The sequence below is a fragment of the Triticum urartu genome, chromosome 1A (genome assembly GCF_056163025.1).
Source record: "Triticum urartu cultivar PI428250 chromosome 1A, HENAU_Tu73, whole genome shotgun sequence".
NCBI classification, from domain to species: Eukaryota; Viridiplantae; Streptophyta; class Magnoliopsida; order Poales; family Poaceae; genus Triticum; species Triticum urartu.
The window spans coordinates 99504597-99532542 of NC_141873.1; the positions used below are offsets into that span (position 1 = coordinate 99504597).

General features: G+C 45.2%; 1 protein-coding gene across 2 annotated transcripts; it reads right to left on the bottom strand.

The window, feature by feature from the left end:
* Window positions 1-13382: 13382 nt before the first annotated feature.
* On the bottom strand, window positions 13383-26262 carry RECQSIM (RECQ helicase SIM). Of its 2 annotated transcripts, XM_048713075.2 has the most exons (17): window positions 26033-26262; window positions 25153-25835; window positions 24842-25061; window positions 24656-24766; window positions 24264-24453; window positions 23617-23890; window positions 23122-23315; window positions 22927-22983; window positions 19824-19904; window positions 19263-19326; window positions 17913-18012; window positions 17730-17813; window positions 17246-17311; window positions 17071-17158; window positions 15739-15852; window positions 15455-15547; window positions 13383-14071 (listed from the first exon to the last, which is right to left on the bottom strand). In XM_048713075.2, the coding sequence occupies exons 2-17, from the start codon at window positions 25709-25711 to the stop codon at window positions 13760-13762; spliced, it is 2607 nt and encodes an 868-aa protein (XP_048569032.2). In that variant the 5' UTR covers window positions 25712-25835; window positions 26033-26262; the 3' UTR covers window positions 13383-13759. The 2 variants fall into 2 exon arrangements, with proteins under 2 accessions (XP_048569032.2, XP_048569038.2); XM_048713081.2 differs by lacking the exon at window positions 17246-17311.
* Window positions 26263-27946: the final 1684 nt, after the last annotated feature.

Below are 27946 nucleotides of genomic sequence, written 5' to 3' on the forward strand. Positions count from 1 at the left end.
GCAAAGGAAATAGGAAGATTAATATGATGGAAGATAGACCCGGGGGCCATAGGTTTCACTAGGGGCTTCTCTCGAGAGCATATGTATTCACTGTGGGTAAACAAATTACTGTTGAGCAATTGACAGAATTGAGCATAGTTATGAGAATATCTAGGTATGATCGTGTATATAGGCATCACGTCCGATACAAGTAGACCGACTCCTGCCTGCATCTACTACTATTACTCCACACATCGACCGCTATCCAGCATGCATCTAGAGTATTAAGTTCATAAGAACAGAGTAACGCTTTAAGCAAGATGACATGATTTAGAGGGATAAACTCATGCAATATGATGAAACCCCATCTTGTTATCCTCGATGGCAACAATACAATACGTGCCTTGCTGCCCCTACTGTCACTGGGAAAGGACACCGCAAGATTGAACCCAAAGCTAAGCACTTCTCCCATTGCAAGAAAGATCAATCTAGTAGGCCAAACCAAACTGATAATTCAAAGAGACTTGCAAAGATAACCAATCATACATAAAAGAATTCAGAGAAGATTCAAATATTGTTCATAGATAAACTTGATCATAAACCCACAATTCATCGGTCTCAACAAACACACCGCAAAAGAAGATTACATCGAATAGATCTCCACAAGAGAGGGGGAGAACTTTGTATTGAGATCCAAAATGAGAGAAGAAGCCATCTAGCTAATAACTTTGGACCCGTAGGTCTGAAGTAAACTACTCACACTTCATCAGAGGGGCTATGGTGTTGATGTAGAAGCCCTCCGTGATCGATGCCCCCTCCGACGGAGCAACGGAACAGGCCCCAAGATGGGATCTCGTGGATACAGAAAGTTACGGCGGTGGAATTAGGGTTTTGGCTCCATATCTGGTAGTTTGGGGGTACGTAGGTATATATAGGAGGAAGGAGTACGTCGGTGGAGCAACAGGGGGCCCACGAGGGTGGAGGGCGCGCCTGGGGGGGTAGGCGCGCCCCCCTACCTCGTGGTCTCCTAGTTGATGTCTTGGCGTAGGGTCCAAGTCCTCTGGATCATGTTCATTCAGAAAATCACGTTCCCGAAGGTTTCATTCCGTTTGGACTCCGTTTGATATTTGTTTTCTGCGAAACCCTAAAATAAGAAAAAAAAATAGCAATTTTGGGCTGGGCCTCCGGTTAATAGGTTAGTCCCAAAAATAATATAAAAGTGTATAATAAAGCCCAATAATGTCCAAAACAGAATATAATATAGCATGGAACAATCAAAGATTATAGATACGTTGGAGACGTATCAGGTAGCCAGACAGCACGTCGCTAACGTTCAGGTGAGCATAATGAGAAACATCAAACCTCACCTTCTGCCTCTCTAAAGCCTCTTGCTTAGCAGAGTGTCGGGCCAGTACGGTTGGGTCGCCCGGCTCAACGAATCGACTACCAGTAATTAAGAGATCATTGTCAGAAGTCGTCGGCGAGTTAGCTGAGCTAGATGGTTCAGTGATAGCCGGATTAAGAATGGTCTCATCAGCTGACGACTCGGGAGGGTCCGATTGAACATGGACAGCCGGATCTTTTGGCGCTTCAGATTGATCAAGAGGACTTGGTATTGCCGGTTCAGGTGCAGGATCTTTTGGGTCTTCTGCCGGCTTAGTCACCTTGGATTTCTTGGACTTTTCTTGACCGCTAAGAAAGATTTTATGAGACAGTTAGTATAATGATGCAGTTTTAAAGATGCGGAAGAAAGATGATTTTCCTTACCCAGGGGCAGTCTTGAAAGCGGGAAATTGAGTTTGCGACGAGTCGCCAGAAGAGCGAGAAACCTCCTGCAAAGATAAAATAAAGTTAAGAAAGTAAGGAAATAGATTCATGGATAAAAGCAAAAGACAAAGGTGAAAGAAACCTCATTCTGGCGTTTTCGAGGAGTTTTTTGTAAGTCGGAGGGCGGTTCAGTGTCGTCATTAGTCCGGGCCTGACGGCGGCTCTCATGTTGCTGTTTTTTCAAAAGAAAATGAGGGTCCAAATAAGCCAAAGGATGCGAAAACCTTACTTTCCGGGTTACCAGTCGAAGTTTCTGTCTTGGCAAAGGGGCTGAGTCGGAGGAAATAGTTACCTCTTCTTCTACGGCCTGGCTGGCCCCCGTGTCGTCCTGGCAATAGTCAGTGCCAATAAGGTTGTTAAAAAACTGGCCAAGGGAGTCAAGAGCTACCTCCGACTCAAAAGCATCATCCAGCTGGAACATGTCAGATGCAGTCTTCTTCTTCTTGGGCTTCCGGGTCATTCTCCTGGTGGCTATGGCAGCGGCTCTAGCCTTCTTGGCAGCTTCATGATCATACTTGGCATTCCAGAAATCAGATTTGGCCTGTAAGCAAATAACAGGTTAAAAATCCATGTAAGTGTTTAACTACTGAAGAAAACAAAAAAGGAGGTCAAGGGGGTTTCACCTCTGGTGCCGGGTTAAGTTTGCAGAAGGGGTTTACAGTCCTCGTATTTGTCGTTCATGAGGATGGTTGACATTGCAACAATGTCTTCTTCAGTTAGTTGTACAGAGCTATGACGCGGAGAATCATCTGGGCCTCCGCCATATTTATACATCAACTTTGATCGGCGGCTTAGAGGGATGACCCGCCATGCGATCCAGCAACGGATCAGGTCAACTCCAGTTAAGCCATTTCCCAATAAAGATTGAATCCTTTTGATAGACGGGATAAGCTTCTTGTGTTCAGCAGCAGTAAGCTTGTTAGGGAGCACAAACTTAGAATCAAGACGATCCGCGTGATAACCAGGCAGTGGTTTTTCATCAGCTGGTGAAATATCTTGCAGTAGAACCAAGTTTGGTTCCAATCTTTGGGATGGCTTGGTAAGACCACTAAAGGAAAGACAGCACCCTGTCCGCGTTGAATCGAGATTCCGCCAAGTTCCAAGCTAGGGCCATTGGTGCACTCATTCTGGTGGTTCAAATAAAAGTACTCTCTGAAGAGCTCCACGGTCGGTTCTTCTTGAAGATATACCTCACAGAGAACTTGAAAATTGTAGATATTGGATATGGAGTTGGGTCCAAGATCTTGTGGATGAAGTTTGAAAAAATGCAGAACTTCTCTGAAGAACTTTGAGCCGGGTGGTGAAAAACCCCGATTCATGTGGTCAGTAAAAATGATAACTTCATCATCTTTGGGCTAAGGCCGTTCTTCGTCCGGGTCAGGGGCACGATAAGACATAATGTTTTTCTCTGGCAAAAATCCAATAGTGACAAATTCTTTCAAGGTATCCTCAGTAATTGTGGAAGGGACCCAGTTGCATATTGTTGGCGCTTTTGACGGCACGATGAAAATAGGGCAAGCTGGAAAGAAAGTAATTTATCGGTTCAAATTATTGGTGGAGTTACAAGTTAATGATTATAGTACAGATGAGTAATGGCGGCTTAAGTAAGGGCTAATGATATATAAAGGAAAACTGAGACGGAGTCATAAGCCGCCATGACTAAAGATATTCAAAGGTTGCCTGAGTCAGAATTGGCTAAGTGCTGAGATAAACAAGTTTCACAAGTTGTTGCTATTATTTTAGATCAAGATGGTTCAAAAAGGGAAATAAATCTAGACCTAAAAACCAGCACAGAGGAGATCGTCAGTTCTAAAGAGGCCTTTGGACAGGAGAAAGGGATCTGCTAGCATCTGAAATGGATGCAAAACAACTACCGCATAGGTTTTATACTTCTTTTAGATCAAAGGAGGGTGCGGTGGAGAAACTGCAAGGAATCCGCAATGAACAGCGAAGAACATGGAAAGAACTCGCAAACCCTAATGCAGATCTAAGGTGTGAGAAAGCAAGAACTTACGGATGCAGGTCTGTTGCGGAGGGTCGTCGTCGTTTCTCTGGACAGCTCAGGGGGATGCAGCGGCCGAGCTTGAGGACGACGATGAGCGTTGCGGCGGCGGCGGAGCTCGAGCGATAGAAGGGTTGCGAGAGAGGAAGAAGACGATGGAAAAGGGGGAGAATGAAGAAAAGCCAGTCGTGCCTATTTATAAGGAGAAGACTGATAAGTGGGCGCGAAAAACAAGGAGACCAAAACATGGTTATCCAGCTACCCAGGCGCCTCGATTTTAGGGAAGGCATTAAAGATAAAGATCCATTAAAAGATGACGTGGTGGCGGGTTTCCGAAAAATCCGAAGATGACGTCATGGCGGGTTACAAGGCTTTCGCAAAACAGTAATAGATGGATTTTTTCTAAATATTGAAGATTGACGAGAACAAAGTTCAAATCAACCTGGGGCCTAATGTTGGGGATATAACTACCAGGTATGACCCGCCTAGGAGGGGCCGGGTCAATAGCAATGGCAGATTAACTAAAGGAAGCCCGAATAATATACAAAGTGACGGCTTATGATAAGGTTGTAGTAGGCCGAAGCCCGGAGGCGGCTTAAGGCCCATGAGTATAAACCGCCATGTATGATAAGACTTGTAAAGTAAGGCATGTAAAAGACGTCACCGAGCCGGACACGTTGTATGAGCCGGCCGGGACTCTGTAGGCCGCAGGGCGTCAACCCGTGTATATAAGGGGACGACCCGGCGGCGGCTTAGGGAAAGAAACAACAGATCAAGAGCCAAGCTAGCGTATTTCGCTCCTTGGTCATCGAAACCTAGCAATACCACAACAACTGGACTAGGCTTTACCTTCACCGCAAGGGGCCGAACCAGTATAAACCTTCTGTGTCCTTTGTCCCGATTAACCCCTTTAAGCTTCCTAGTTGCGATGGCTCCACGACTAAGTCCTTTCACTAGCACATCTGTCGTGACAATTCCATGACAACCTCTGTATACCGCTGCTAATGCTTGTTTTTCTACTAATGGTGTGTGTAGCCTCTCTCTTCTCTGCGCCTCCTCTACGTAGAGGGAACGCATGGTAGAGTGAAGAGATGGTACTAACATGTGGTGGAAGAACTCTCTAGAAGTACAAAGTGTGTCCACAACGAGCTCGTGTATTGACATGTACACCTAAGAGCAAGGTTGCGTCGCCATGCAAAAAAAAGTTGTTCCAACAAGTTAGTCTGAACTCGTTGCATTGCGTCGTGTGTCGTGAAGTGAGTGAGAGCGTGCATTATTGCGTTATGTGGCGTGGAGTGAGTGAGTAGAACAACCCAATTTTCATATTGAAAATTATTTTACTCCACGAGCAAACCTACATATTTTTCGTGCAAGCCAAATGGGCCTTTAAGATTTTAGAACTTCGGTTAGGCCAAGATACAAGATTTAGTGCACCGAGGCCCATAAAATCTAACATACATGTCATCTTGTTTATAAACTAGTACTGTAACAAAAATCTCTACAGCCCATGGAACAATTATTGTACTTGCGAATTTTGGCAGATGCAAATTGTTGAGCTGTTTGTTGTATAAAGATGCAAATACTCGAGTTGTGAATTCATATTTGTACAAAAAAATAACTGGGCAAAAAGGATACAATATGAATTTTCATAAGTTTTTGTGCACTAATTCACCATGTGTTCTGTACAACCCACATATGGTCTATCTTCTAGCCAAAATTGACACGGAAGATATGTCGATGCCCCTATCATTCTTCTATGTAGACGTGTGTGGTACTTTTTCACAACTTTCTAGAACTTGTAGGATGTGGCCTCCGTCAAGATCCAAGCAAACCAACAAAGTGTACTACATGTGAACCAGATGTCCTAATCAGCACTTACCCGAAACACCCCACTTCTTGTTTGGTCTAATGATTCCACCAGCGGTGGTGTAGCATGAACTTCGTCTGTAATTGGTATCTGTTGTATTCACCGTCATATGGTTCAAACTCCTCATGTCAAACCCTAGCACCGACGGCTCAAATGATCTACTAGAACAAAATGCATGAAGAAGAAGCATCCACGAAAGAGCTGCCATCATCATAGGGTTTCTTTCTTTCTAACACACCAAAAAAACCTCCATTATGCTCCTAAAAAAGCTTGAATCATTCGGACGCATTCCCTAACCCAAATCCCTAAACCGGTTGTTAGATAGATCCCCACATAGACAGATGATGATGAAGTTGGATGACATCCTGCTGCTGCTGCCGCAGTGGCAGTGCAATCTACTCTTTTCATGGGGAGGTCCCTTCCCTTCCCCCAATTTCCTTGGCCGGCAAAAAGGGCTACAGGGAGCCAGCCCCAGCAGCCAGCAGGCCTGCCCGCGCCTGTGCCTGTGTGCTTGCTTGGGTACGCTGCACCTCCGTATCATCTCATCTCACCTCTCCTGCGCAATGCATGCATCATAACTCCTCACGTCTCATGATGCTTATCGCTTACTCCTTTTTCAATCTTCTCTTTTCCTTGTCACATGAATCTCACCCGAAACTACTTATTCTCCATTGGATCGGAGAAAAACATCTAGCGCTCGTGTACCTTTCAGCAGAAGCATTTGAATTCACACGGAATTCCTTTTTTCCAGCCCGCACTTTCACAAAATAATGACAGGGAGAAGAAAGAAAAGAAAAGAAAGCAGAGAGAGGAGAGGGTGTGCATGCATGATGCGAGGATAGGGGAGGTGGGCCCGGCTGTCCAGATCCGATTGACCAAATCATTTGGCAGCCCAAATGACCGGAGCGCCCCCGGTGACGTCACCCCTGCCCGCTCGTCTGCTTTTCTCCGCTTTGGCCCCCTGACGCGGTGGGCCGGCTCCCTTTTTCAGGCCTGCCTTCCCGAAAACATCATCGACGCGTCCGGCTTTTCCTCTTTTCTTATCCTCTTTCTTTTTCCTGCTCTCCCTCGTAGTACTAGATGGCGATGAATGATGCGTGGCCCTCGGGGGGAGGAGGGGAGACGTACAGCAGTAGGCTGATGATGCACGCGCGCGCACATGCGGCTTGGTCTTTGCTGCTGCCGTGTCGCCCGTTGCATCGTCTTCCAGCCGGCCACCTTGCCAATGTGATTGATAAAACAAAGAGAATGTTCACCTCTCCATCTACTCCTAGTATATCTGTTTCGTCGGCGCCCGTTGCATCGTCTTCCAGCCGGCCACCTTGCCAATGTGATTGATAAAACAAAGAGAATGTTCACCTCTCCATCTACTCCTAGTATATCTGTTTCGTCGGCGCCCGTTGCATCGTCTTCCAGCCGGCCACCTTGCCAATGTGATTGATAAAACAAAGAGAATGTTCACCTCTCCATCTACTCCTAGTATATCTGTTTGGTCGGCAGGAAAAATGAAGGTCGATCCTAAGAGCAACTCCAACGGGCCGATCCAAACGGACATGTGTTTTGTCTGTTTTTTATCCGTTTGGATCGGTCATGCGGACATGCGCGTCCGCATTTTTAAAATGGGTCGACTTGACCGCCCGACAAGAGACTGACCTAAATGTGCCGGCGTTGAAAAGAAAACAGCTCGCACAAAATGAACACAAATGGCCTGTCAACCACCGGCCAAAGTCCACTTAAATCTAATTAAACATTAATTAAAACATTAAAAAAAAGTCTGTGTCGCCCCGCACGCTGCCCTAGACATCATCGGTCTTGCCCTTGCCTTTGATGTTGACGCCGCCGTCGCCATCGCCGCCGGTGAGGTCGATGAAGACGGGAACAGGGCCAGCCCACCCGAATGCCGCCTAGTATGCTGCCAGGGCAGCCTCCTTCGGCGTCTGTTGGGACTGCGGCATTGCGGCTAGCCGCGCGCGCTCCTCCTCCTCCTCGAGCCGGAGCGCCTCCACGTCGCGATGGAGCATCGCCTCATAGCGCATCTGCCGCTCACAGTCGACCTGCTCCTGGCGGAACCAGTGCGCCTTCCAGCGCTCAAGGTGGGCCGCCTCCTGCGTCGATGACGTGGACAGGAGGCGCGCTCGCCCACTCGCGGTACTGGCCCGTCCACGAGTATGCCTCCTCCGGCCAAGTGGGTGGAGGCGGGGAGCGCTTCCGTGTCAGCGACGGCTCCGGCTTCGGCTTGGGCTCTGATACGTCTTCAACGTATCTATAATTTATTGTTCCATATTGTTATATTATCAATCTTGAATGTTTTATAATTATTTTTTGGTACTAACCTATTGGCATAGTGCCAGGTGCCAGTTGCTTTTTTTCCATGTTTTTTACATCTCAGAAAATCAATATCAAACGGAGTCCAAACACAAAGAAACTTTACAGAGATTTTTTTTGGACCAGAAAGAACATAATAGGCTCTAGCTGCACCTAAGGGGTGCTCCGAACAGAGCACAACCCACTAGGGCGCACCAGGAGGCCCAGGCGCGCCTTGGTGAGTTGTGCCCACCTCAGGTGCCCCCGGACCGCCTCTTTGCTTTATAAATACCCCGGTATTCCAAAAACCCTAGGGGAGTCGACGAAATATTGATCCAGCCGCCGCAGAGTCCAGAACCACCAGATTCAATCTAGACAACACCTCAGATGGGGTTCACCACCTCCATTGATGCCTCTCCGATAATGTGTGAGTAGTTCTTTGTAGACCTTCGGGTCCGTAGTTAGTAGCTAGATGGCTTCCCCCCCCCCCCCTCTCTCTCTCTCTCTTTTTCTTGATTCTCAATACAATGGTCTTTTGGAGATCCGTATGATGTAACTCTTTTTGTGGTGTGTTTGTTGGGATCGATGAACTTTGAGTTTATGATCAGATCTATCTTTTTATCCATAAAAGTTATTTGAGTTTCTTTGATCTCTTATATGATTGCTTATAGCCTCGTATTTCTTCTCCGATATTTGGATTTTGTTTGGCCTACTTGATCTATTTATCTTGCGATGGGAAGAGGTGTTTTGTAGTGGGTTCGATCTTACGGTGCTTGATCCCAGTGACAGAAGAGGAACCGACACGTATGTATTGTTGCTACTAAGGATAAAACGATGGGGTCTATATCTACATAGATAGATCTTGTCTACATCATGTCATCGTTCTTATTGCATTATTCTGTTTCTTCATGAACTTAATACACTAGATGCATTCTGGATAGCAGTCGATGTGTGGAGTAATAGTAGTAGATGCAAGCAGGAGTCGGTCTACTAATCTTGGACGTGATGCCTATGTAATGATCATTGCCTGGATATCGTCATGAGTATTTGAAGTTCTATCAATTGCCCAACAGTAATTTGTTCACCCATTGTTTGCTATTTTTCTCGAGAGAAACCACCAGTGAAACCTACGGCCCTCGGGTCTCTTTTTCATATATTTGCCTTTACGATCTACTATTCCTTTGCATTTATTTCCAGATCTATTAAACCAAAAATACAAAAATACCTTGCTGCAATTTATTTTTATTTATTTTATTTGGCGTTCGATCTATCAATCTATTACAAATTTTCCTCACATCTGTTTGCCTATCTTGAGGCGCCGTACCCCAGAAGGGATTGACAACCCCTTTAACACGTCGGGTTGCGAGAAGTTGTTATTTGTGTGCAGGTGTTGTTTACGTTGTGTTACTTGGTTCTCCTACTGGTTCGATAACCTTGGTTTCACATCTGAGGGAAATACCTACCGCCGTTGTGCTGCATCATCCCTTTCTCTTTGGGGAAATACCGACGTAGCTTCAAGCGACATCAGGCTCGATGGGCGGCGGTGGCGGCAGTGGCAGCACGAAGAGCGGGGTGTGGACGGAGTCCCCTGCCGCCGACAGGGCAAGGGCTTGCTCCAGCCCATCCCAGTGTGCGTCCTCCTTGAGGGGGCTAGCCTCCAGCGCGTGCTGCATGGCCTCCTCAAGGGCGGCTTGGTACTCCGCCTTCGCCTCCATTTCCTCCGGCTACCCGCGAGGGCGGCGGTGAGAACGACGACGGGACGGCGTCGACGCCTACACGCCGTTGCTCCTCGTGTTCGAGGGTAAACCATGCCTCCCAGTTGGGAGAGTCGGCGGCGTACTTAGGCATCCGCCGCTGCTCCGACATGAGCTGCGTGCGGCGCCTGCGCACCTCGTCGTCGTGCGCCCGCTGGCTACGCGGAACTGCCGGCACTGGGATCCGATGCGGATCTAGGTGTCAGTGGTGCGGCAGCGTGACGTCGGGGCAGGGCAGCGGCTGCCTGTACTCCCAGTGCCACCGCGCTTGGTGCACCGAGATGTGCAGGCGCCGGTGGCCTGGGCAAAAATGCGCCGGCGCCGGAGAAGGAGGGGGGAGGAATACGGGAGGACGAGGCGTCGGGGGTGCCCTTGCCCTTGCCGCTGTCGTCGAAGAGACCCATCGCTTGCTAGGGTTTGCTGTCACCGACGAGGAAGCAAAGGGAGTGGTGGGGGGGGCAGATGTGGACGGAAGTGGATGAGGCCGGCCCCCGCCGCACGCGTGCTTAAAAAAGTATGCTTCCACTGGCTGACTAGCAGGCCCGCTGTCGGTGGTCGTCATAAATAATATGACGGGCGGTGTTTGCGTGGCCTGTAGGTGGGGATGCGGCGGACGCCAAGGAGACGCGCGATGCGTCCGTGCCGACGCATTTCAAGTGCGATTTTGGGCCGGAGATGGGCCGGTGCGGATGCAAGGCGGACGAGATTTAGGTTTGGGTCGGTGCGTTGGGCCTCCATTTTTGTCCGCGCCGATCCAAACGGACGCAGACGGACGAAATGGGTCGCCCCATTGGAGTTGCTCTAAGAGCATCTCCAACAGGTGCACGGTTGCGCGGCACGCTAAATAATTTTTTCAGCACCGAAATAGCGCTTTTTAGCAGGTAGGAGGGCGTTTGGTCTAGCAGGCGCTGCAAAAAATATGGCGCGCCGCTATAGCTCCAACAGGTGCTGCAAAAATTCAGCGTGCGCGAGTAGAGCAACACGTACGAAAAATATGAAACAACACATAGATTAAATTTCATAGCATAGTTCAAGCCCAACACCACAAGTTAGTCCATACGATACAAATAAATCTAGATAAAAACTACTCCCTTTATCCCAAAATAAGTGACTCAACTTTGTACTAAGTTTGTAAAATAAGTGACCCAACTTTGTATTAACTTTGTACTAAAACTAGTACAAAGTTGAGTCACTTATTTTGGGACGGAGGGAGTAGTAGATAAACGCGTCGACGATAACTAGATAACTACTCCTCGTCCTTCTCGGTGGTGTAGTCCGACGACAGAAACGTGTCGACCCACCGAGGATCATTCTCGTCCTAGATCGATGCAGGTCCTAGTTTGCACCGGGCTTCCGCCAGTGCCTTCCGCTCCACCCGTTCCGCGGCTCGCTCCGCCCTACTCTGCGCCCAGAACTCATTCTCGTCGGCAACCTCCTGCGGGAAGCGCTCGCGCCACACCGTCATGGCGTGCTCATTCGCCTCGGCGATGAGGAGGACGCGCTCTCGCCTTTGCTGGATGCGGCGATCCTCCGCGGTGATTAGTCACGGGGGAGGCGCGAGGTCCTGCGCCTGCTCGCGCGTCCACACGCCGGAGAAGTTCATCTGCGCCCGTGGCCTCCGCAGGCGCCACGCCGCCGCGTCGTACGCGCGGGCGGCCTCGTGGGCGGTCTCGAACGTCCCGAGCACAAGACGTGTATCACCAAAGCGGATCTCCGCATAATACATGCCGGAGGGGCGGCGACGAAAGCCGGAGCTGCTCTGGGGCGCAGGGGCATGGCGGCGGGGGAAGGGAGAAGGCGCGGCGGTGGTGGTGTGCTGGAGGCGAGGAAGAAGGGCGCGGCGGCGGCGAGGTGCTGGAGGCGAGCAAGAAGGGCACGGCGGCGGCGGGGCACCGGCAGAGGCGAGGAAGAAGGGCGCAGCTGAAAGAGAGGCGACAGAGACGGCGGTTGGCAGGCGCCCGTGCACGGATTTTATGGAGCGCGCTGGACGCCGTGCACCAAAACTGCCGCGACCGTTGCCGCTTTTTCGCACGCGCCGAACTTTCGCACACCTGCTGGAGCGCGCCAACAAGGCTCGTGCGTGCAAAAACAACGTTTTTTCCCGCGCGCGCCTGCTGGAGCGCGCCAACAGGGCTCGCGTGTGCAAAAACAATGTTTTTTTCCAAGCACATCAAATCTAGCGCGTCTGCTGAAGATGCTCCAAAATGAGTTGACCGGTGTGAAATTACCGGGTTTGAGTAAAAAGAAGAACCGAGTTGTTTGCAACGGGATTCACGATTCAAATCATTCTGCGGGAAGTTTGTTTGTTTGTATGGTCGCACCAGAAAACTTACCAAGAAAAATGTTATCCAATGGCTTTTCGCGGCTACAAGGAACAGGCAACTGTGCTACTGCACACAATCGTAACATGCATATGCGTGCACGCAAGCACACTTACCACATGTTTAAAACTGACGATGAATCCATGAATCTCTTGAGATCTGACGAGTGGTTGGATGGTACCAAGGATAATTGTGCCCTTGACTCGCTAGAGGCCGAACCTTAGATTTTGACATCTTGTGTCCGGTCAAGTCCAAATAACTTATAGTAGGAGCATGTCTTTGTCGATCGCGAGACTTACGTAACGAGTTCAACAATCATAAAGCCACATTAATTCATTCTTCCGTAGGCGATGCATGAGGAGTGATGTGCATATCGTGTGTATGGTTTGTTAAAAACAAAATCCATGAATCTCACTGTCCTGCTGAGCATAAATCATCTGCGTGTAAATCCAGACTTTCGATAATGTTCATAATGTTGGAGAAGACGTTCCTGTCGATTACGAGACATCTATGATGACTTTGTCAATCTCAAGACGTTGTGCCGGCACAGTATCTCGTAGATGCTCTTAAGGGTACAATGTGTGAGTCTGCGTTCATATGGGTCAGTGCATGTGTGTTTATATGAGCATGTGCAACTGTGTCCACCTCACAAAGAGGTGGTTCTCTTGTTCCCATCCAACGTTCGGCCAATGATTGACATCAAAATGTACAGGACAGTAACGCTGCATTTGGCAATGATCTTGACAATGGCCAAATCCTTGGAGCTATTCAAAAACTCAGGTTAGGCGAGACACAAGTCAAAAATACCTTATTGTGCATGATGTCACATGTAAGATGATAAGGTTTAGATTTTTTTAAAAAGTTTAGGTCCAGGAGGATCCACATCACTAGCTTAGCTTTTTTATCTGAGCGTAACTTCTCATATTCCTTGGCACCCATGCTATCCAATCTTTCTCACCTCTAGCGTCTAGGAATGTGGATGCTCTTACATCGACAGGTTGGGACATTTTTCAGGCAACAGGACAACGACGGCATCGTACACACATACACTGATAGACACCTCCAGTCACGTTCTTTCTTTCTGACGGTAGGAATCATCGTGGCCATCCAGCGCAAAGAAGAAGTTCCCGTTTGCTCCTTACGTGTCGACCCGACGATCAGGTTGCACGAAACAGTCGGGAAATGGATGAACATGGTTTGATAAAACCCTACGGATTTGATGTGAGAACCGACGACACGATCCACTGTTCAGATGAATCAGTACAAGCATACTAGCATGCTCAGTAGGCAGCAATATCTGGACCTGTACCTCCTCACATTCACGTTCATGATACGGATGCTGAAGAAATTATAGTCAAAAAAATATTCAGTGTCTTGACGTTCAGACTGAGCATGGGCTGCCAAAATAGTGACCTGTAACCTCATTCATTTGTACTATTACAAGTAGTTACCCTAATGAGAAACCATAAAAAGAAAAACACTTAAAACTAACACTCCGCGGTAACTTGTGAAATCAACTGATTAGTAGGCAATCTCCAAGTATACAAAAATCCCAACTGATCTCCAAACAAGTATGACAGTGAACAATTATCGTGTCAGATTTAGCAACCTGTACCTGCCTGCTGCCGTAAAAAAAACTGCCGCAGAATTGAACTTCGCTATATGTGATTATTTTTGGCATCTCATGATCTCATCACTTTTGGTGTTACTTTCTGCGTTTCGACTTCGAGAGTATTGCTGATAGTCTCTCCTTTGCAGTGGTGAAACCTGCAGGCTGCCTCCGAGAACCCCTCTTCCTTTTCCTTCTTCCTGTTTTCCCCGCAAGACGCTGGCGGCGTATCTCAGGATCTGCCCAACCCCTGCCCCACTCCGAGGAAGAAGAGAAGGACTTTGGGTTACTAATCGCCAGTAACGTAGCGGCATCAGGGTATGCGTATAAGCCTTCCTCGTCTGGTTGTGAACTCAGAAAATTTAATCCGGCTCTTGTCAGCTCTGGATGCTGGATTAGAACACGAGGCTGCAAGAGGGTCCATTAATCAGCTGTGATAAAGAAAACTTGTCTAACAAATAAACTAATGAATTACTGTGCCACAACAGCTCAGGATGACATAATAAACTAAAAAATAAGTAATGCCGTGCTAAACCATAATAAATTCGACATATACTACTGCACTATCATTTAATATACTCCTTGCATCACATAGGTCTGCCGTATTTTCAAGATTAGCATTAATGCAGCATAATTCTATCCTGAATTACGTACTGAAGGGCTGAAGGAAAAATAATAATAGAACAAAATGTGCAGACAAGTGTACCCGGAATATTTTCTTAGCCTTTTAGTTCACCTTTAATAGCGTTTCTCATACCAGGTAGCATCACTGATATGTTGTAGCCTGTCACCTGGCATCCATCGTTACACTACACGGTATGATGGTATGATATACTCCCTCCGTCCCAAAATGAGTGTCACTGATTTAGGAGTAACTTTGTACTATGTAGATTTAGGAGTAACTTTGTACTAACTTTGTAGATTTAGGAGTAACTTTGTGCTAACTTTGTACTAAATCAGTGACACTTATTTTGGGATAGAGGGAGTATGACAGTTAATCTAGAAGTTAAGTTATGTACTCGCTAACGTACTGGTGTGAATCTGTTGTCAGTAAGAGTTCTGCTATCGCTATATCAGTACAGAGACTTGATCTCAGATACCAGCAAAATGTTTCCTTGTTATGGCCGTGAAATGAATAATTGAAATTTTAATGGAATCACTGCATCTGTAAGCAAAAAGATCTGAAGTACACAAAAGGGAAACCGAATTAGAGGCTTCAAGCTGTTGCCTTTAGGACGAAAATGGTAAACCAAGACAGTGGCACCTGATCCAATTATGGTGAACAAGGACTTACAAAATAAATATTAGTAATTTCTGAGCATCCACATACTATGCCACGAAAGGTTAAAATACAATTTTCTTGTTACCAGAAGAAGAAACAGAACTACGGTACTGCCTGTATGGCATATCAGATAACCACCCCAACTTAAAATATGTCTGACTTTGGATGCTTCAAGTACAGTTGGGGTGGTAGCACTATAGCATCCTTGAAATATGTCTGACTTACACTTGAACAATCAAGGAACTGATTTAACATGGCCAAGTAAATCACTTGCCGATAGCAACCATGTGTTCAACATCATGTAAAAAAGAACTATTCGATGTTCCTACTTCAATCTTAGTTGGCCCATCATGTGAATGCGACGAATCTAAAAACTGAGGCACACTGCAGTAACATCAATTGGTTTTTTATGGAACAAGTAGGGGAGACAACCTCATCATGTAACCATTGCAACATTCACACTAGTGATAAGTTACTACTGCATCAAACTACTGAAGTAAATTGCTTACAATTTCAGCTGCTTCCTGTATGTATCCCATGTCCTCTAAAATACGAGCAAGGCCTTGCCACCATATCTTGTCTGTCATGGCAAACCTAGGAATCTAAAACTAAATATTAGTCATGAGAACAGCTTTGAGAGCTGAAATTTTTAAACTTGTAGGAATGAAAGTGAAAAGATAATTGAAGTACTTGTGTTGCGGACTCGTGGTGAGGCTTAAGACTAGAAGTCTCAGTGCTCCCAGTTTAAAAATAAAATAAAATAATGGATGAAGAAATGCATTAGAACACAAACCTTCTCTCTTATATAACTGACTATCGTTCTGAAATCAGGTACCGCCCCAAAATTTCGCCTTCCAGATATATAACAGTCTGTACTGTTGTAGTCCATACCTTCAATTGCTTGTCCCTGGATGCATGTTAAAGATTACTCAAAGTACCAACAATATCAAATGTTCAAAGGTACTCCCTCCGTAAACTAATATAAGAGCGTTTAGATCACTACAGAGGGAGTACTAGCAAAATATAAATCAAAATTACATTGCAGAGACCAAAATTATCTCAATTCCTTGTCCAATACATTTTCCTATACAGGGACATCCAATGGGAAGGGTACTGTAGATATAAACTATGTAAAGAAAAACAAGGAGAAATGTGGACATTCTTGCATCTTACAATTGTAACATGTCACGACCCTAGGTTATGGAGTGGATGATCGTGGGTGTCAGGAGGGCAAGGACGAGAGAGTTTAGGCTTGGGCGCCATGATCCCTTGGGTGATAGATCTGTTCTGGAGGTAACCCTCCTCCTTTTCTCTGTTTATTCTTTCACAGCTGATTACACCCTGCCTAGCTTTATAGCACAGTTTGGCAGCAGTTTAGGAAAGACATGAACCAACTCAAACTAGGAAAGATCTAAACAGATTCTGAATCAACCCAACTAGACTTGGAAACCAAGAAAGACCTATCGGCTGGGTCCAGGATTCCATGGCGTCACACATATGTCTATATATCCACTGTTTAGCCAGGCTAGCTATAGACTAATGTAAATAAATCCTTACATGAAAGTTCCCTGCCCAACAGAAATGAAAGATGACACCACCGCTAATTTGCAAACCAGTTCTAATAACAAAAATAACTCTGGTATCCCGTTAACATGTACTCCCTCTGTAAACTAATATAAGATCATTCAGATCAAGCACTTCTGCTCTATTCAAAGACCCAGACTGCAAAAGTAGACCCTGATAATACCACAATGGAATGGGATTATACGATCTGTGGTAAATCATGCATAATTTGTTCACATTTGTGCTTTTATTTATTGCAAAATTTATCACTAGAGCAATCAACTTAATACAGTTCGGCAACTACTGAATTAGTATGTCATATTCCTTAAGACAGGAGGGCGGTGAGACCACACCTTTCTGTTGAAACAGAATCTCTTGTTTTAACTATCAAGGGTAGATGATCACAAACTTCTAAAGAAGGTAAAACAGAAAACAGAAACCTTTATATGCTACTGAAATATTAGAGTGGATACAATTGTAATAGACATTGCATTTATCAGCAGTTCAGCACTAGAGTAGGATATGGACATATGGTCAACCAAAATTAAAATAAGGTACTCACAGCTTGAGCTTGGAGCACATTCATGAACACAACTGCTTCTTCCTTGAAATCATGCATTTCAGGAGGGCCATTAATACAGACGTCACACCTGAGGTGAAAACCAAGTCAAATAGACACTCACATAAATACTGGATGAAATAAAGTTAAATTGAGGAATTTAGTTCGTGCCACAGACGAAAATGCAAGTTTTAAAGAGATCCTTGTTGAATCACTGACATCTAGGCCTGAGCCCCACATGTCCCTGTCAAGGAAAGTGGTAGTTCGTTGGACTTTATTTTCATTAGAAGAATGCCTGATACAAGTAATCTAGACTGCAGACAGCTTTAACTTCTGTTTAAAGTCAAACTGTCTTAAGTTTGAACAAGTTTACATAAAAATAACAACATCTACTATACCAAATAAATACAATGTTAATACATATATTCTTAGATTGATTTGGTATTGTAAATGTTGATATTATTTTTCTATAAAGATGGTCAAATTTCATAAAGTTGACTTCATACAAAAGTTAAATGACTTGTCTTTTGGGAACGAGGGAATAGTATGTTTTATTTCTAAATTATACCATATAGTACTACTAAATACCCACAAAACTGGAAGAAGCATGTGCTTATTTCATTTAAATAAGGGGAAGATGCATGGAGAAAGTAGAAAAGTACATTTGGCACCCGTCAGGACCAAATTCCTCACCAAAGTACTTTACTAGTATTCTGGCTCTACATGTTGAAGTGTTCAAAGCATAGCTGCAATATAGAAAATTTACACGGCGATTAAGTCACGGAATTAATGAATATACGTTTTAGGATATCGCCAGGGTTTGAATTTATGGTTCTGAGACATACTGAAAGCAATCCCGTAGCATTCTATATGCTGCCCTTGTCTGTTCGTCGCTTCTTTTGTTAGGAAGCAATGTCGGTGTTCTCATAAAATTACAATATAAAGCTGCCAATAAACAATGTAAAAGAAACAAGTGAAATTGTGCAGAGAGGAATAAAGCAAGCTTCATAACAAAGGATAAAAATACTGCTTGATACCAAAAGCTTTGGAGTCCAATATATACTTTGTATTAGACAAATACACAACAATAAACTTTTTGCGTGAAGGCCCACTAAAATCTACTGACAGTAATAAAGGTCTGCTATTCATCCAATAGAAAAAGATGTTCTAGAATATTACCCTTATACTTATTTTATAAACCTGAAATACAAAATTGTCTCTACAGATGTGTTGTCACTCATGTTCACTAAGACCTAGGGTATTATTCAAGCATAGAACTGTAACACGAACAGATAGTACCAAGGCGTTGACTTGTAGCAATGTTACGTGGCAAGTATTGTGAAAGCTTTTCCAAACTATCTGTTTCACCGAATATTTTGGTTAAGTTTCCTGGGATAATAAATAGTCACTTGGAAATATTATTTAATCTCTAAATGTAAGTTCAGTTTTCTGATGCGTCATATCCATCATCTATATAAGATGAGTTTCGAATGTGTCATGACTAAGCACGAAATAAACTTAACCCTCCTAAAGTATCTCTTATCTATGCCCATGTGGTGTGGCCACTGGTTAGCAATACAATTCCATCATGCTGACAGAATCAAAGCTCACATCTACCAGGCGTTCATGTCACGGCAGGGAGATAATAGATATTAAACACTTCTTTCTGCATATCATCTCAAAATCAAGTTAGTTTCAATAATTTGAATCACAATCTGTAACATCCTGACCCTTTTTTGTCTGTTTTCTTACAAAGCAAAGGATGTTACAGTGTTACAAAGTAATGCTATATTTTACCTGGAGTTGTTTTAATTAATGTAAATGGCTTTGGAATTGATTTAGCCTAAAAGAGAAAGAATTTAATTTCCATTTCTGGATTAATTTAGAAAAACTTCAAATAAAATATCTTATTGCTTTATAATAATTTAACATCCTTTGCTTTGAAAAAAAAAGATCCAAGCCCATAAATAGTCAGGATTGACAGTCGGACCAACTGAACCACTAGTCGAACAACCAAACTGGTGAATCAATTCATGTCCAGTTCACTCACCATCCTGGGGTCTTAAACTGGTTGCAAGTAAGCATATACAATACATATAAATACTCTCTAGTTAGCTATATGATTCATCATTTCTTCATTATGTCCAGAAACAAGCCAAACGACATTACAGCAAGTCTTTAGTATAAGAACTCACTGCAATCTGACAACTTCCCATCTCTACCAGCACGACCAGCTTCTTGATAATACGCTTCCAAACTCTGGATTAACAAGGGCCAAGAGAACTTCAGACACAAAGAATAAACACAACCAAAAGTTAACCCAACTTGGGTGTATTTGAACCAGAGAAAGAGAGTAATTAAATCAACCTTTCTGCATGATATTAGATTGTTAGGTCAGTAATCCAACCTGGGACTAATTTTTCAGTGTTGTGGTTCACTAACCAATCAGCAGTTGTAAATTTCAAGCTTGGCATGCCGACATATATGTATAAGCTCTAAATGTCTTGTTCTGCCTAACATCCACACTATCAGAGCATTGTCGCAAAAAAAAGCACTATCAGAGCAGGTCTTTGGATGCATGACATATGAGCCTTCTAGGTATTTATATAAACAACTAAATTAGTATGTGGAAACATTTTTCTATGCATGTCAGAAGTCCAGAACAACAAAGTCATGCATTTTTCACAGAGACATACACGCATGTCGACAGCAAAATACTGTTCAGAAGGGAATACACCACTGGAGGCCAAACTAACCTGCGGTAAACCGTAGTGAATAATTCTCCTGACATTTGATTTGTCAATTCCCATGCCAAATGCTATAGTAGCCACAACAACCTGTATAAGGAGGATTAGGTCATTATAAATAGGGCACAAAGGACTGAAGGGTTCAGCAAAGTTTTTTTGAGGAAGGGTTCAGCAAAGTTTTTTTGAGGAAGGGTTCAGCAAAGTTTTTTTGAGGAAGGGTTCAGCAAAGTTTGAGAGATTGAAGGAAATCATTTGGTGTCCAGGGAACCAGCATTCCCTTTGGCATAAGTGCATGATAGGTTTCAGAGTTTAAATAGGAAATTTGATGATGTATTGCACACTAAGTTATGAAAACTTGGAAATTTGGGAGACCAGATTCATCCCTGATATGGATAGTGCAAGAAATAATAATTAAGTATACTAAAGAAAAAAATGAGACCAACAGTTATTAAAAAGTAACAACTGAGGCACACACCATGAGGAGCCCAAGGCTTGAACGGGGGTGGAGGGCTGGGTGCGAGCCGGCCGCACCCCACTAGCCAACTGCTCAACGCCCAGTTCCAAGTATACTAAAGCATGAGACATGTAATGTCAAGATTTAGGAGATTTATCACTTTAGTTGAAACCATTTTCTCAGGGTCTTGGCATAACACTAAAGAATGTTGATAACATGGGATATATCTGTTAGGAAAGCAACTTATCTTTATTGAAAGCCCAAGGGGAATATATATTACATATGACTTGAGGTGTAAGGAAACTAAACATAGACTAATAAGGACTACTAATACTTCCTAACACGCCCCCCCCCCCCCCCCCCCCCCTCAAATGCAAAGCGTATGCAATAGCATTGCATTTGAAGAAGTGTAATACTAGAAAAAAAATGATAATCCAAATCCGCGTTTTGAGAGTGTCGTCGTAGCATGAAGAGTCTTCAAAACCCGTCGAGTCGCCAAAGGGGATAACGAAGAGATGGCACATCAGAGGAAGACACCACATCAATAGAAGATACAATAGAAGTATCAAGAGAAGATGGGTTGTCAAGAGAAGATGGCACATCAAGAGAACGAAGCATTGCTTAAAGAATCATGGCCCATGAAAACCAACGGCGAAAGAAGCTCGGTGGCAAGAGAATGGGCTTAGATCAACAATGCAAAGAGAGGCCACAAAAATCCTATACGCTATGTTTGGATGTATGCATTGGGAGCCTTGGCATTGCATTGGGTTGAATATCAATATAACACTATATTGGTATTGAGATTGAATGCCAATATTCTTGTTTGGATGCTTAGATATTCGGAACACAGACTTGATATTGAGGTCGAATGCCAACGTTGTTTGGGTTGTCAATGTGAGGCATTGAGTTGTATGAGACTTTGCTGGGAAATCAAGCAAAGAGGAGGCTGGACGCTAGACAGGGGAGAGGGTCGGAGCTCTACCAAGAGAGGAGCCGGTCAACAACACACCCGCGCTGGGCGGCAAAGCTCGTGGTGGAGGTATGCCGGTCGCCGAAGATCATGGTGGAGACAGGGTAGGAGGGCGCGCTGGTCGCTGGAGAGCTCTGGCGGGGCGGGAACATGGCGCCGGCTGCTGGAGAGCTCCGGCGGGGTGGGAAGGTGGCGTCGGCCGCTGAATCTTGGGGTGGAGACGAGGCGGGAGGGTGGCGCCGGCCACCGGATCTTGGGGTGCAGGCACGCCGGCCGCCGGGGCTCGGTGTGGAGGCGGGCGGGATGGGCACCGCCGCTGTTTGTCAAGACGGGAGGTAGGACGCTGGCTTGGTTTCGTTCGCAAACAGATAAGCACGCTATCCCACAATGCCTAGCGATGTCGAGCACACAAGCTCCGAATTGGGCCAACAGTTTTTTGCGTTAGGGAAGGACCGCTCAATATCGAGCCCGAATGCCACGACTGAATGCCAAGACCAACCAAACAGTGGCATTCGGGATATTAGGCCCAGACAAATGCCAATACCCAATACTAGGCCTGAATGTGAACATCCAAATGGAGCGATAGAGAGAACAATGACAAGAAAAAGGCTGACGGACAAAGCTATTGTGGACTCGCATGGCATGAGAAACACGAAATATCAACGGAAAACAAGGACGGTAAAAGCTAGGAAGCATACATGACACAAAGATGCAAAATCCATCGTGTATGCAGAAGACATTGGACTGTTTTTTTTATTTTTGAAATCAAGATGGGAACGGATCAAGCAACACCAAAGTGGCATCCCTCACGGAACATGGAGCCAGCAGCCGCACATACGGACCACCAGCAGTTAATAGCTTGCATGGATGGCGGCTGTATCCCACGAGCGGACGTAAGGCAGCGGCCTGGAGGCATGCTTCGACGTGGCGACACACCGCGGAGATCGATCTGAGAGGCGGCTGGATGCTGGACAAGTTGTCGTGGTTCGATCTGGAGGCTGGCAGCAGGGACCGGCTCGCAGGAGACTGGGCCGACGGGCAGATCGGGCGGTGGCGCAACAAGGCATGGTGGGAAGAGCAGCAGCTAGCCGGCCAGAGGAGGAGGTCGGCAGCACACGAGATCGACTCAGAACAGATCGATCGAGAAAAAAAATTATCTAGTGGATCATAAGGACGAGTTGCGGCGTCCGAGACCTAAACCTAGGCTCTAATACCATGTTAGGAAAGCAACTTTTCTTTATTGAAGGCCCAAGGGGCATATATATATTACATGTGACTTGAGGTGTAAGGAAACTAAACATAGACTAATACGGACTCCTGGACCAATACTAATACTTCCTAACAATATCTAATATGTAGTATTGTTGGGATTTATAAAGTGGCCATTTGTGCTGAACAAGAATTATAGATAAAGAAGTGCCATCAAGTATTAATGCACTAGAAAAATTGCATCTTATCAATTATAAGTCCCGATATCTGAATGGAACCAAGTCAGACTTATGGAAGTATGAACCGTTATCACTCTGAGATGTACAAAATGGGAAACACTAAGCTCCGATGATGCTATCTCAAAATAAATATGCACACCAGTAGTTGATGGTAATTGCATCTATAAATGGAAAAGAGCAACCTTCCATAGCATATTCCAGTCAAGTATGAAATGAAAAAATGAACATATTTATGGTTACCTCTAAGGCATTGCTATGGAACTGCTCGTGCACCTGCCTCAAATGTGATCTAGGCATCTGGAAAGAAGTGTCAGATAGCTTCAGAAAAGGCACAGGACTGCATATATTAAGAGGATAGATAATATGTCTGCAGTATGCAAACATTTAAGCTGTTCTCTTGTACAAAAGTAGCATGTTCCAGTAGGTGGTGCCAACCTTTGCATTATACGCTGCAGCTTTGAGGCCTGATTTGCACAGATAGTTAGCTAGTTCCACAGTTCCTTTTCTCGTGGGTACATAAACAATTGTAGGACCTTGATCCAAACTTTCTGATGAACTAGTTTCATGGGATTGAAAAGGAAAGGCAAAGCTCTCAGGTCGCGAGCTTTCAAGGAACTCTCCACATGAAACTATAAGAGAAAATCAACTGTCAGTCAGAAGCATACATTAGACTACACAAAGATGACTAAAGATCTTCAAAAATACTATTTCCATATATCCTCTGAAGCGTCAATAATCATGCTGAGGTTAGAAACTGGGTTTCGAAGAAGATATTACGTTCTTAAAAACTTCTTATGCAACTGCTTCAGAAAATGTGAACTAGGTTCAAAAGTAAGATCAGCAGTTTTTTTCTTTAAGTAAACGAAGCAATACAACATCCTCTAAAAAACAAGTAGTCCTATAACTGTTAACAGATGATTCGTTAATTACCATCAAAATCATCTACTCCTGGATACTGATCCAGCTCATGTTCAGCATTTTCTTTTACGAAAGACTTGGCAAGTTTAGTTTTATCAGCAATTGCATCTTCGTCATCTGATGCACTATCGTCCAGTGACTCGTATGAGCTGCTTTCAGACTCAGGCTCAACTTCATGAAGAATTTTCTGGCTTTTCCCCTTGAAATTCCTTGAAGCGTTGTAAGTCCCTATTAGTTCTTGAAAGTCCTTTCCATATGATGAGGCAGAGGTTTTACTGTGCTTTACCTGCAACCAGAAACAGGGGGGGAGATTGCATGAGACAATCGGTAGGAAGCTTCAAAAGACTGCAATTCACCTATGTAGCTCCAACTATACCGCTCCAAAGGAAAGAATAGTTCAATTACAGGAAATGAAGGTATTTGGATCCTAGTAATTAAGACATAAGCGAATGCACATTCAGATGTCCATCTATGGCTATGAACACCAAACCATTTGTTATTAGATATACCAACACAATTTTACATCCCAACCATTAAATTCTCTTGCATGTATTTTAGTGGTTAGTAAGATCAAGGGGATTCCAACTCTACAGTTTGACACAGCATACCACAATGTAATCCTCTGGACAGAACATGAAAAAATAAAAAGATTTACTCACATTAAATCGAAGGTTTTGTCGGAAAAAGGACGTCAAGACAACCACTGTAAGTTCTGACATTTTCAAGGACTTGAGAATGTCTTCTCGTACAGGGAGAGTTGCAGTAGCAGTCAATGCCATCAAAGGAATATCATGTTCCAAGAACTTCAATTTGCTGGAACAGAAATTTTGTCGAAGCACAGACAGTTTCCTGTAGGGGGGAAGATAATGTTTACTTAAATACTAGAGCTGTAAAGCACTGCAAGAACATAGAAGAGTCTAGTTGGTTCTTAAGTACCAAACCAAATATTATCTCACTGAAGTGCAGGTCACAAACTAACAAGTAATGATGAAAAACAGTGCTAGATACTGATTTGCACCTTTAATATAGGATATCGAATACAAGAGCAGACCTATAATCAGGTCGGAAATCGTGACCCCATTTAGAAACACAATGAACCTCGTCAATGGCAAAAAGTGCGATCCCTGGTTTTTCTGCAAGTTTCTTCAATGGTTCCATCAGTCTGCATGTACAGAACTTCCCGAGTAAGCATGATGACCAATGAATCAATTTTAGCAATCAAAAGCAGAATGATTACCTTAAAACTGTCTCGGGGCAAACATAAATAATCTTATACATGCCAGCCATGGCTTTGCCCTCAACACGATTATCTGGTTGCCCTGATCCAAGGAAGCATGCTGATATCCCATGTTTTGCAAGTTTTAGGCACTGGTCGTGCATCAAACTAATCAAGGGTGAGATCACCACCACAACCTTCGTAGTCAAAAGAGCTGGAATCTGAAAGCAAAGTGACTTCCCTGCCAACATGGTCATTTTCACATCATTTATTTTATTACAGGTGCCTCAAACCTTGCATAACAATATAGAGATTGTATAATAATAAACTACCTGATCCAGTTGCTGCTAGAACAAGACAATCCTTGTGAGCAAACCAAGCATCCAAGGCTTCCTTTTGGAAACTCTTCACACAGGAGAATCCAAAATGCTTTTGCAAAACAGCACAAATTTTGTCGGTCCGGTCAAACTCGCCTCTAGGATCGTCAACCAAAGTCTGATGTTTTGGCTTTGGTTGAAAACAGAGAGCAGCAGTCGATGCAGGGTTCATGTTGGCCGCTAAACAAGAATATGAGGTACTTGGCTCCTCGCCACAAGACTCGGTTTTACTGCCAGTGGTTGACGCGATATGATCAGTAATGCTAGACTGCTTAAATTTCCCCCTGGGATTAGCCAGTCTAGCACTCCTGTCAGAAGAGCGTCTTTGCGACCCCCCACCTGGCTTTCTTTGTACACTACCAGAACCATTCAGCACAAACTCCACCACGTCAGCACGGCACGGACCGACAACACCAATGGCTTCACTGATCTTGTCGAACTCGAACCCCATCTCGAGCAACTCGGCAATGACATGATCAGCAGATACATCAGTGCCGGCAGAATTGGCATCCATGATCAGAACCAGTGAGCTGTGCTTCCAAACCAAGCTCGGTGCTCACTTGCTGAAGAACAGCAGATCCTTGAGGTCGAGGTTCGGTGCTAAGCTGCACGATGGTGAATAGTTCGCCTGGGTTGACCTGTCAATAAAACAGAACGCGGCGGCGATTAATTTCCATGCAATTGCTTGGCGCTGCCCCTAATTCCGGTTTAGATGGGCGAGGAGAGCAGTCGCCGTACGCGGGGTTCTCGGTTCGAACTAGAACCGAATTGGGTGGAGCGGCTAGGGTCGGATCGAACAGGGCGGGACCGGCGAGAAGAAACGGCGAGGATTTACCTGTGGAATCGGGCTCCTCGGTGCAGGATCCCCAATTCGTTCCGCGCCTTCCGCCTCACGCCGCCGCCGCCCTCTGCTCGCAGCTCCGGAGAGGGAGGGGAATGGGACGGCGAGGGTTTTGGTTTCGAATCACGGGAGAGAATGCGGCAGAAGCCTAGAGTTTCGTTCGAGGGCCGTGGCTGGCATGTGGGACTGGGACCAACGGGACGGCGCGCGAGCGAGGGAGACACGCGGTTCCGATTAGAAGAACTTTTCAGGCTCACCCGCAAGACTTGGGTATTGTCTGGGCCGGGCTGGGTTTAGGCCAGGCTTGCAAAACATGACCTCAAATGACATGCGAGGCCCAGAAAAGTGTGAAGATCACTTGCTATAGCGTACCCCTTATAAGGCCAACTCCACCGCGCGACCTCAAACGGACGTCCGTTTTGTCCGGATTCTGTCCGTTTGTGTATGGCGATGGAGTCGTGTCCGGACGTGTCCTGGGATGCGGTGGCCGTGCGCCCAGCGCGCGGCCCCATCCCTTTGTCCCATCTTGTCCGTCAGGGCCAAAATGCCTATATTTTCATCAAAACTAGTTTTACAACCCAAATATTTGTCTGAAAATTATAATAATTTTACAACCAAATCGAAATTGTCTTGACTGAACATAAAATGGACCAATACATCTATTGGTTGCCAATGTGATCACACACGTGCTCAATCAAGTCATTTTGAAGATTCAAATGAGTGTGTCAATCACGCATCTCACGGTGGAATTGGGCAAAATGTTCAAATGTGGCCGGATCTTGGTGCAGGGGCTCAATATTTTCACCTTGATAATCAAATTCTTGGTCGAAGATACTCTCATCACGCTCGTCCTTGACGATCATGTTGTGCATGATCACACAAGCAGTCATCACCTCCCAAAGCTTCCTTTAATCCCATGACAGTGCAGGGTTTCGAACGATACCCCACCGGGATTGAAGTACACCAAAAGCACGTTCCATATCATTTCTAACACTCTCTTGCATTTGGGCAAATCTCTTTCTCTTCTCACCTTGGGGTTTCGAGATTGTTTTCACAAAAGTTGACCACTGAGGATATATACCATCTGCTAGATAGTATCCCTTGTTGTACTGGTGGCCATCGATCTCAAAGTTGACAGGTGGGAAGTGGCCTTCTGCAAGCCTCGCGAAGACTGGAGAACGCTGCAGCACGTTGATATCATTGTGAGAACCTGCCATGCCGAAGAAAGAATGTCATATCCAAAGATCCTGCAATGCCACCGCTTCTAATATGATAGTGCACCCGTTGACATGCCCCTTGTACTGGCCCTGCCAAGCAAATGGACAGTTCTTTCACTCCCAGTGCATACAATCTATGCAGCCAAGCATGCCTGGAAAGCCTCTAGCTGCATTGGTCGCCAACAATCTCTCTGTATCAGCGGCAGTTGGCTGCCTCAAGTACTCTGGGCCAAACACCTCGATCACGCCTGGCAAAACTTATACATTGACATCAGACATGTTGTCTCACTCATACGCACATACTCATCCACCAGATCGCCTGAAATTACATATGCAAGCATGCGGATGGCCGCGGTGCATTTCTGGTAAGAGGAGAATCCAAGCTTGCCCAGGGCATCCGTCTTGCACTCGAAGTATGGGTCATGAGCAACCACTCCCTCTCGGATATGATTGAACACATGCCTTGCCATTCAAAAACGGCGACGGAATTTATCCGGCTTGAAGAGCGGGGTGTTGGCAAAGTAATCAGCATAGAGCAGGGCGTGGCCTCTCTCCCTATTGCAGTTCAGGTTGGGAGCACGGCTAGGGACTGACCCCTTGTACCGAGGAAGCTACCGTTGAATGTGGTCGTGAACGACCAGTGCAGCCACCATAAGATCTTCATCATCCGACGACGAATCATCCGATGAAC